At 34.2% G+C, this 11,393-nt stretch overlaps 1 protein-coding gene across 1 annotated transcript in view; it reads left to right on the top strand.

Moving 5' to 3' along the window:
• LOC107602249 (tetratricopeptide repeat protein 28-like) overlaps window positions 1–11,393 on the top strand; it is a 310,777-nt gene that overhangs the window by 196,005 nt on the left and 103,379 nt on the right. Inside the window, exons 4-5 of the mRNA XM_016294706.1 lie at window positions 6,548–6,820; window positions 10,437–10,567. Of these exons, the coding sequence (XP_016150192.1) occupies window positions 6,548–6,820; window positions 10,437–10,567 (404 nt within the window). The remainder of the gene's footprint in view (window positions 1–6,547; window positions 6,821–10,436; window positions 10,568–11,393) is intronic.

The following is an 11,393-nucleotide window of genomic DNA, read 5'->3' on the forward strand; positions in this document are numbered from 1 at the left end:
AACAGCGATTGAGTAAGTGTATTTATTCAGCGATCACGATCGCAAACAATAGTGAGATTTCATGACAGAACACTGACCGGCTGAGTGACGCTTTCATTTAGATCGCTAAACTCCAGCTTGTTTGTTTTTCAGATCGCGTTTCAGAGCGCGTGCACATGGTTGCCAGATTGCTTAAAATGAGCAAAACACGTATGGCAGAATATGTATGAATTTAACAGCGAAGCTCTGATTCGGGGATTAGAACTCTTGATATCTGGCAACCGCGCTCATGAAAGTTTGCGTAGTAGAGGTGTGTAGAGCAGTCCGCAATAACATTTTGTCTCCTTTTTTTGACGAAAATAAAAATAGTTTTTTGGTAAAGTTTTTATCTTTTTGAATACATTTTAGTCTCGTCTTATTTCGTCAACGAAATTGCATGTTGATATAGTCTTAGTTATCGTTTATTGACCTTATTGTCGTCTCGTCTTCGTCTCGTCTTAGTCATGGGAAAAAAGCTCGTCAACGAACATTTTTCGTCATAGTCTTCGTTAACGAAATTAACACTACTTTAAAGGCGATTTTTTTTTCAATATTTTGATTTTTTTGCACCCTCAGATTCCAAATTTTCAAATAGTTGAATCTAGGTCAAATATTGTCCTATCATAACAAACATCAGACATCAATGGAAAGCTTATTTATTCAGCTTTCAGATAATGTAGAAATATAAAATTTTAAAAAATTGACCCTTATGACTGGTTTTGTGGTCCAGGGTCTCACACATTCACACATCTACTAGCATATATTTACAAATGCGCATAACTCAAATTAGGATTTTAAAAAATAGACAAAATATGTACTTTGTATATATATATATATATATATATATATGCAATATTTGCAAATATACGTAATACACTAAGAATGTTTGGAATAAAAAAAAAAAGATAAAATATGTATATATTTTTACAATTTGTAGATAGATAGAACAGCCGTTGTTGCAGGAGGACATCCAAACGGGGCCGTTTTATCTGCTAATTATGTCCCTTATTTCCCCCTGTTGTCCCTCAGAGCCAGACGCAGCGCTCTGAGCCGCGGAGAGAGCAGATTATGTTGAACAGTCTCTCCAAATCGGCTCCGGGCAGAGAGGTGATCGCTTGCAGCCCTTGGGCTCGCTGATAACAAGAGACTCGCTTTCTCCCGCTCTCTCGCTTCCCCTCATCCCTTTATCGCTTTTGTAGCGCCCTTGTGTGAGGATTTGCATGTGGGATTACCTAACTTTAATTTAATTGTTCTCTTCTCGGCTTCACATCATCAGAGGTGCCATTCAAAGCCCTTCCGCTAAGACGAGAGTTGAGACGCCACCGAAAACTGAGCCGATTGTGTTGGACTGCTCGCGCGGGATAACAGACGCTCCTCTTAGCTTTGTGTTGCAGACTCCGGAAATCACACTCAGGATAATCTCCGTGCTCGCCACCCACTCAAGTCTGTTGAGCTGGTTAGCTCCAGTTTGTGCTGTGCAGCACTATACAGTGATCAACTAGTCAGTCTTGAGTAATCTATCTATCTGTCTGTCTGTCTGTCTGTCTGTCTGTCTGTTTATCCATATGTTGCTCCATTGATTATTCTATCATTCTGTTATTCATTCTATCTTTAAATACAATGGATACTGAATACTGTAAATACTGAAGCGATGCATCATTGAAATGGTCTGCAAGCATCTTTTTTGAAAAGTTTGCAGTGATGTGATTCATGGTTGTACTGTATCCACAGATGGTTTCTACTCTCTCTTGATGTGTTTTTAGCCCGTCCCAGCGGTATAAAGCGTGATGAATTAGCACAGAATCTACCTGAAACCTCTGTTTTTGAGCTACGGGGAATACTAGAACTCCTCCGGATGCACAGCGAATTACAGATATGGAAATCCGCACGGCTTAGTTTAGGAATGGTAATGTAAATAGACTAAAAGAAGTAAACACAATGAAATGCAAGTGGGTGTTGTTGTCAGTCTCTGTTATTATTTCTTTATTTAGCAGCTTCCCACGAGACGCCAGACAGACACGTCAAACCTTCTGTTTCACATGGCAAAGCCTCTCGACAGAAGAGAGGGAAAAGCGTTGAGAGGAAGGAAAGATAGGCACCCAGAGGCTCATCATTAAACCCTCCTCTCCGCGGCGGGCTGCATAAGCACTTCTGCGCTCTTGTTTATCATGCCTGTGTCTGCTGTTAACTAGATTCACACACACACACACACACACTCACTTCCGTCCCCAAGCCAAAGAGTTGCTCGCCACTCCGATTTATGCAGCTTGTAAAAGTGTCAGGCTGAATGCAATTACGCGGTATGAATGCGCACGACAAACCCAGCGGAGTGTTTGTAGCCCGCGGCAGAGGACGTTCACGCCTGTCGGCTACACGTGAAGAGGGAATTAAACCTGCCGGAAATCACTCAGCGTTCCTGAAGTGTCTTTTTACAGTCTGGAGATTCATTCATGCTGAATTTGACTAGATTTTGTCCATCGCACGAAATACAGTATAGCGGATAATTATTTCATAAAAATGTGTTAAATAGTTTACAATAGTTTTCTATTTCAAATATGTGCTGTTCTTTTGAACTTTCTCTTCATCAAAAAATCCTGGTTTTAGACTAATTTTAAACAACAACAGCCTAGTTATGCAAGATTTGCTCAGAAAATGTCCAACAAAAACATTAAATGTCTGTGCGTTTCATTAAATGTCTAATTTTGTCAGATTCGGTGGGAAACTGTCTAATTTTGTCCAATTTACCACTGAAAAACTGATTAATATTGTCAGATTTAGCAAATAAAACAGCCCAGGATTTTTTTCTTTTTTCTCCAGTTTGTTCAGAAAATGTCAAATTTAGTCTGATTTACCATCAAAATCTGTTTGTCAGATTTAGCCGAAAACAGCCCAGTTTTGTCCAATTTGGTCAGAAAATGTCTACCTTTGTCTGTTTTTCCACCAAAAATAGTTTAATGTTGTCAGATTTAGCAAAAACAGCCCTTTTTTTCTCCCCAGTTTGCTCAGAAAATGTCTATTTTTGTCTGATTTTTTCTAACTTTTTCTAATTTTCCCATGAAAAAATAGTTGAATATAGTCAGATTTAGCAAAAACAGACAAGTTTTGTCCAGTTTGCTCAGAAAATGTTTAATTTTGTCCAATTTATCATAAAAAAACAACACCTCAGAATCAATAATTACGGCAATGTATAAATCATAACACTAATAGTTGCTGATTGGTCAATGTGGTGTTCCAGCTGTGATAAAATACAGGATATGATGTGAAAGCACTTATGACAGTACACATTTGTGCAGCCGAGATGAAACGTGCTGAATTGGCTATCAAACACACCCAGAAGGACAGTAAGAAATATACTTCATAGATACGCTACAGAAAACGAGGGAAGGGCAGATAAAAATGGATCTTTTGAGGTCCCACAGGGTAGCGGGTGACACTCGACTGTGGCCCGTCGTGATTTATGACAGAGTGTGCGTTTCACTCTTTAACTGTGTCTCCTTCCTCCGGCGGAGGTCACCTCTGCACATATGGTGCTCGCTAAATCTCACCGCATAGTAACACGTGGGATTATTTTACAAATAAGCAAAATACAGTATAGCGGATAATTATTTCATAAAAATGTGTTAAATAGTTTACAATAGTTTTCTATTTCAAATATGTGCTGTTCTTTTGAACTTTCTCTTCATCAAAAAATCCTGGTTTTAGACTAATTTTAAACAACAACAGCCTAGTTATGCAAGATTTGCTCAGAAAATGTCCAACAAAAACATTAAATGTCTGTGCGTTTCATTAAATGTCTAATTTTGTCAGATTCGGTGGGAAACTGTCTAATTTTGTCCAATTTACCACTGAAAAACTGATTAATATTGTCAGATTTAGCAAATAAAACAGCCCAGGATTTTTTTCTTTTTTTTTTTCAGTTTGTTCAGAAAATGTCAAATTTAGTCTGATTTACCATCAAAATCTGTTTGTCAGATTTAGCCGAAAACAGCCCAGTTTTGTCCAATTTGGTCAGAAAATGTCTACCTTTGTCTGTTTTTCCACCAAAAATAGTTTAATGTTGTCAGATTTAGCAAAAACAGCCCTTTTTTTCTCCCCAGTTTGCTCAGAAAATGTCTATTTTTGTCTGATTTTTTCTAACTTTTTCTAATTTTCCCATGAAAAAATAGTTGAATATAGTCAGATTTAGCAAAAACAGACAAGTTTTGTCCAGTTTGCTCAGAAAATGTTTAATTTTGTCCAATTTATCATAAAAAAACAACACCTCAGAATCAATAATTACGGCAATGTATAAATCATAACACTAATAGTTGCTGATTGGTCAATGTGGTGTTCCAGCTGTGATAAAATACAGGATATGATGTGAAAGCACTTATGACAGTACACATTTGTGCAGCCGAGATGAAACGTGCTGAATTGGCTATCAAACACACCCAGAAGGACAGTAAGAAATATACTTCATAGATACGCTACAGAAAACGAGGGAAGGGCAGATAAAAATGGATCTTTTGAGGTCCCACAGGGCAGCGGGTGACACTCGACTGTGGCCCGTCGTGATTTATGACAGAGTGTGCGTTTCACTCTTTAACTGTGTCTCCTTCCTCCGGCGGAGGTCACCTCTGCACATATGGTGCTCGCTAAATCTCACCGCATAGTAACACGTGGGATTATTTTACAAATAAGCATTTCTAAGGTGAACATTTTAGCGAGAAACTTCCACAAGAAGGTCTGTTTGGAGTGTGCGGCGACGACACACACATGAATAATCACCTCAGCTTGTGCAAACAAACGCTTTTGTTTCACTGAACAAGCCGTGTTAGCTTTACAGTCGTTTGTAATGCGTTTGTACAGTAAACGAGCCTGTGTTTAACCTGCTGAATTACATGTTCAGTTCAGTTTAGTTCAGTCAACAAAAGACAACTGAATGAGCTCTCACCAATGCTAGTAGTACTAGTGACACGAGGCACTGTGTATATTATTAGCATGTACAATTAAAGAGAAAATAGCCCCAAATTAGTCAGATTTATCATTAAAATTGTCTGATTTTTGTCTAATTTGTTTTTGTCGTTTTGAGAAACTTTGTGTTTTAATATCTAAATCGGACTAAATTAGTTTGTCTATATTGTCTGTTAAAACCATCTATATTGTCAAATTGACCAATAAAAATGGTCTAATAGTGTCAAATTTAGAAGAAAAAAAAACAGCCTTGTTATGCCAGATTTGGTGAGTACACTCTTAAAAATAAAGGTGCTTCACGATGCCATAGAAGAACCTTTTTGTCTAAATGGTTCCATAAAGAACCTTTAACATCTGAAGAACCTTTCTGTTTCACAAAAGCTTCTTTGTGGCGAAAGAAGGTTCTTCAGATTACAAAAAGATAGTTCTTTAAAGAACCTTTGACTGAATGGTTCTTTGTGGAACCAAAAATGGTTCTTCTGTGGCATCGCTTGAAGAACCTTTTGAAGCACCTTTATTTTTAAGAGTGTAACTGCCTAATTTTGTTTTTGTAATTGTTTGTAACTATTGTTTAATTTAGTTAGATTTAGCCACAAACAGCCCAGTTTTTATCTGATTTGGTGAGACAATTTTGTCCAATTAACCATTTAAAAAAACTAAGCCAAAAAACAAAACAAACAAAAAAACGCCCAGTTTTGTCCGTTTTGCTCAGAAAATGTCTAATTTGTGTAAAAATGGCTGATTTACCAACAACTGTTTAATTTAGTCAGATTAGGCAAAAACAGCCCAGTTTTTATCTGATTTGGTGAGACACTGTATAATTTTGTCCAATTTAACATTAAAAGCTGTTCAATATTGCCAGATTTAGAAAAAACAACAACAAAAAAATAAGTTTTGCCTGATTTGCTCAGAAAATATCTAATCTAATTTTGTCTGATTGACCAACAACAACTGTTTAATTTTGTCAGATTTAGCTAAAAAAGCCCAGTTTTTGTCCAATTTTGTGAGAAACTGCATAATTTTGTTAAGTTTACCATTAAAAGCTGTTCAAATTGGTCAGATTTAGCAAAACAACCCAGTTTTGTCTGATTTGCTTAGAAAATTTCTACTTTTGCCTGATTTACCAACAAAACAAAACAAAACAAAAAAACAGCCCATTTTTGTCAATTTGGTGAGAAACTTAAGCAAACAGATTAAGCAAAAAAACTGCCCAGTTTTGTCCAGTTTGCTCAGAAACTGTCTACTTATGTCCGGTTTACCAAGAAAGAACGGTTTAATTACGTCAGATTTAGCAAAACAACTGCCTAGTTTTGTCCGATTTGGTAAGAAACTGTTTATTTTATTTATTTATTTGATCAGATTTTGTGTAACTTCTTGTCAGATCTGACAACATATTAACTATTACAAAATAGTTTTAAAATATCTCATTTTTGTATGTTTGATGTTTAAATGAATGTAAAATGATGTGTATTTAGATGTAAGGTAGGTTTACTTTCAAATACCGCTCTACATTTGTTTGGAATGTTTCATGTCACATCTTAACTCTGGCTGTGATTTGTGTGCATCGGCTCTGCAGAATCCCTGGAGCCGACCTACCAGCAGCTGCAGAAGATGAAGCTGGACAAGAGTCCGTTTGTGGTGGTGTCTGTGATTGGTCAGGAGCTGCTGACCGCCTCCCATCACGGCGCGTCTGTGGTGGTCCTGGAGGCGGCGCTGAAGATCGGCACCTGCAGCCTCAAGCTGCGTGGCTCTGTTTTCTCGGCCCTCAGCAGCTCTTACTGGTCACTGGGCAACACGGAGAAGAGCACCGCCTACATGCAACAAGACCTGGAGGTGGCCAAAACTTTAGGTGAGCGACTCTTAGAGTGAAGACCTTAAAGAAACCTCTTTGACAGATTTTAGGTTTCTTGCTACATGATTTTGTTTTTATGGACCATATTCCATCCGTATTATTTATGTACTATTGTAGTATTTATTAATAGTTTGAATTAGCTTTTATTTTTGTATTTTCATTTTCATTTGAGTAACTTTGTTGTGTGCTTTTATTTGAATTTATCATTATTCTTTTTTTTTCTTTCTTTTTTTTTTAGTTTTAGCAATTTTAATACTTCAATGTATTATTTTTTATTTAGGTTATTTTCTAAGGCAACATTTCTAATTAGTTTTTAAGTGTTTTTTAATTTATTTAATCTAATAATGTAATATTTGTATTTTCTTAATATAAATATGATTACAAAATTCAAATGTATAAAAAAATATCAAAAAATTTAAATGATAACATTTTAAATTGTATGTTGCATTTGATCATATTCAGTTAACGAAAACAATCTTAATAGTTTGTTTTAATATTTAATATAATATTTACATTTTATTAGTATAAATATAACAATTGTAAACTTATAAAACAATATAAAATTAAAAAAATGTAAAATAATTTTTAAAAAATGTATGTAGTTTCATCTATTTCATGGTTAACGGAAACCATTTTAATAATTTATATATTAATATTTAATCTAATATGTTTTATTTTATTAATATAAATATTATTAAAATGTAAAACTTATGAAACAACATAAAATGTAAACAATATATTGTATTCAATCTTTATTTCAGTTAATAAAAGAAGTTTTAATAGTTATATTTTAATATTTAATCAAATATTTATATTTTATTAATATAAGCATTACAATTTATAAACTTATAAAACAATATAACAATAAAGTGTTTATTGTGTTTCATCTTATTTCAGGTAACAAAAACAATTTGAATAGTTTACATTTTAATATTTAATCTAATATTTACCTTTTATTCATATAAATATTATTAAAATTTCAAAACTTAAAAACAATGCAAAATTTAAAAAAGATATTGTGTTTCATCCTTATTTCAAATAGCGAAAAGCATTTTAATAATTTTAGTTTTACAATAGCAACACTGTCTATGGCATTCAGAAATGAAACAAGCTGTTATTTCTAGCGCTGCTTTAAGATCTATCAATGGAAATGACCTTTACTTCGCTCTACACACTTTAAAATTGCTCCTTTTCTCCTTTTGTGCTCCACCAAAGAACGTCATACAGGCTAGCATAAATGATGCTTTTGAGGCAAACTGTTCCTTTACAGCACAGTGAATTAGGCTGATTTTGCATATTCATGAGATCATGTCCTGTTCTTGAGAAATCGATGTACTTCTGTGGTCTGTTCCGAGAACGTCTTGTGACGGACGTCCAGCCGAGCACACGCTGATAGCACACGGTCTCTCAGTAATTAGGCTTCACAGGATTTTTTTAATTAAAAGCCGCTGCCACTTTTCCCCAAAATGCCACTGGACTAGTTTTTGTGTTTTCGGGGGCAGTGTACGTATATACTGTATGCATCATACATATTCTCCTGGCGGCTCCTGAATGTCAGAGTGTCTGAATGTCTGGACTTTAAGGCATGAAAGCGTTTCTCACCCCGTCTGTCTCACACGCCTGAACTGTGAATGTTTGTTTGAGCTTCAGCTCGCACTTTTAGCACATTAGTACACGGCTGACGTGGGAGCGGCTGATGAAGGTCTGATAAGAACAGCTGCAGATGTTGCAGGTGCTGCGAGGCTCGACGCGTGTCATCTCGTACATTCACCTCAAACCACTGATGAGTCCAGCTCAATTGATTTATATAGCACTCTTCACAAAGCAGCTTTACAGAAAATGATCAGATTTTTTTTGGAGTATCTTAATATCTTTATGCCTTAAAGTTGCATTCAGCAGATTGGAGTTAGATGATAATATACTTTACATTATGCGACGATACAAGCAGTTGAGATTTGCTGTATATAGTATATATCGCCCACAAGTATAATGTATGTATGCAAATAAGGTTGGCATAGTTGTGCCAGATTTTGTCTGAAACTGTTTTTTTTTTTTGGTACGATTTACCAACAGAATCTGTTTAATTTAGTCAGATTTAGCAAAAACAGTCAAGTTATTTCAGATCTGGTCAGTAACTGTCTAATTTTGTCCGATTTACCAACAGAAACTGTCTAAATTTGTCAAATTTAGGAAAAAATTCAAAATTCAAAAACAGCCCAGTTTTGTCCAATTTGGTCATAAATGGTCTAATCTTGTCAGATTAGCAAAAGAAAAAAAGAAATTTAGTCAGATTTACCAATAACAACTGTCCATGTTTGTCAGATTTAACAAAACAGAAAAAAAGCTGCCCAGTTTTATATCATTTGGTCAGAAAATGTCTGATTTTGTCAGTTTTATTAACAAAAATTAATAATAAATAAATAAATAAATAAAAAAGGCGTAGTTATATCAGATTTGGACAGAATAAAAAATAAAAAAATAAAAAAATACATAAAATAAAAAAGGCGTAGTTATATCAGATTTGGACAGAATAAAAAAATAATAATAAATAAATAGATACATAAAATAAAAAGGCATAGTTATATCAGATTTGGACAGAATTTAAAATAATAATAAATAAATAAATAAATAAAATTAAAAAATCGTAGTTATATCAGATTTGGACAGAATTTTTGCCAATTTACCAACAGAATCTGTCTAATTTTGTCAGATTTAGCAAAAACAGTCAAGTTATATCAAATTTTGTCAGTAACTGTCTAATTTTGTCCGATTTACCAACAGAAACTGTCTAAATTTGTCAAATTTAGGGGGAAAAAAACAAAAAAACATCCCAGTTTTGTCCAATTTGGTCATAAATGGTCTAATCTTGTCAGATTAGCAAAAAAAGAAAGAAAGAAAGAAAGAAATGTAGTCTGATTTAGCTATAACAAGCCATTAGCCATGTTTGTCAGATTTAGCAAAAAAATAAAAAATAAATAAATTTAAAATGCGTAGTTAAATCAGATTTGGACAGAATTTTAATAAATAAATAAATAAAATAAAAAAGGCATAGTTGTATCAGATTTGGACAGAAATGTTAATTGTTCCCATTAATTCAATTGCTTAATTTATTATATTTATTTAGTTTTACAATTAAACACAGATTTGTAATAATATTTAATAATGAAAAAAAAAAAACAGGTCATAAACTGAAAAAAAAAAAACAATGTAGGATGTACTTTATTTTTTTACACATAAATTGCTAGTAAATTTCACAAATAATTAAAAGTAGAAAGACTGAAATAATCTTGTAAAATGTACTCTAATGATCTTTGTTTCATTTACCACTTTGAACAATTTCTTGCACATTTTTGCAGTTCACTAGCTGTTGTTTGTTTTGGAACTCAGTATCCGGTTTCTTGCTGGTCTGAGATGGTCTGCCAGTTTAGGTTGACCTGCACCAGTTGGTAGACCAGATTGAACCATCTAATGGACCAAAACAAGCAGCTTTGACTAGTTAGAAACCATCTGAATTTGGTCTTCCTGAAGCCTGTGAACACATTTTCCTCAGATTCAGTTTTGTCATGTCGGTGTGTGTATGGAAACCTTCTAAGCCAGATCTGGTTTCCTTCAGGTGACCAGACGGGCGAATGCCGCGCTCACGGGAACCTGGGCTCGGCCTTCTTCTCCAAGGGGAATTACCGCGAGGCACTGAGCAACCACAGACACCAGCTCGTCCTGGCCATGAAACTCAAGGACAGAGAGGTAATCGCCAACTAACCGACCGTGTGTGTGTGTGTGTGTGTGTGTGGCCGTATCTTCACCTCGAACTGAAATAAAGTGTGCGGGATTGCTTTATCAGAGCCGCAGGACTCGTGTTGTGACGTGACAAATGTTTGAGTCAGAGCTGCAGGGCAGACTCACCGCTCTCTGTCACGTTTGTGGACGCTCGGCGTCTCTGTTCTGTCTCCTTTCAGCTCGCTGTCTATCTGTTCTGAGAAAACACCCCGAAATGTCCTACTTGGGTTAACCCCACAAAAACATGTCTGGGTCACACTTCTAAAATCAAAAGAAAAAATTTTATAATTATTAAACGAAGAAAATATTTTGCGTAAAGACAATGATGTTTATTTTCAGAATATTTATTTATTTATTTACATTGTGACATTTAATTTATTTGGTTGCTTTTCATTTTTATTTCATTTTTATTACATTTAAGCACATTTTCCCCCTATACAATGAATCTGGATGTTTTAGAGTTTTAAAATGTAAAATGTAAAAATTAATATTAAAAATAAATAATGTATAATATGAAAAATAATATAATAAATGAAAATATAAAAAATACAAAACCCCCATAAAATATAGATGTTAAATAATACAAATAATTTAAAAAAAGTATTTTTATATATATTTAAATAATAAATACTTTTAAAGTATTTTTTCCTTTCCTTTCCTTTTTATATTTTATTTATTTATTTTTTCCTTCATTTTGATTGCATTCCCCTAATAAAATGAATCTGGAATTTTTTTATATATATATATATATATATATATATATATATATATATGTTTTTTTATTGTTTTTTTA

The sequence above is a fragment of the Sinocyclocheilus grahami genome, unplaced genomic scaffold, assembly GCF_001515645.1.
Source record: "Sinocyclocheilus grahami isolate Dianchi unplaced genomic scaffold, SAMN03320097.WGS_v1.1 scaffold322.1, whole genome shotgun sequence".
In the NCBI taxonomy this organism is placed as follows: domain Eukaryota; kingdom Metazoa; phylum Chordata; class Actinopteri; order Cypriniformes; family Cyprinidae; genus Sinocyclocheilus; species Sinocyclocheilus grahami.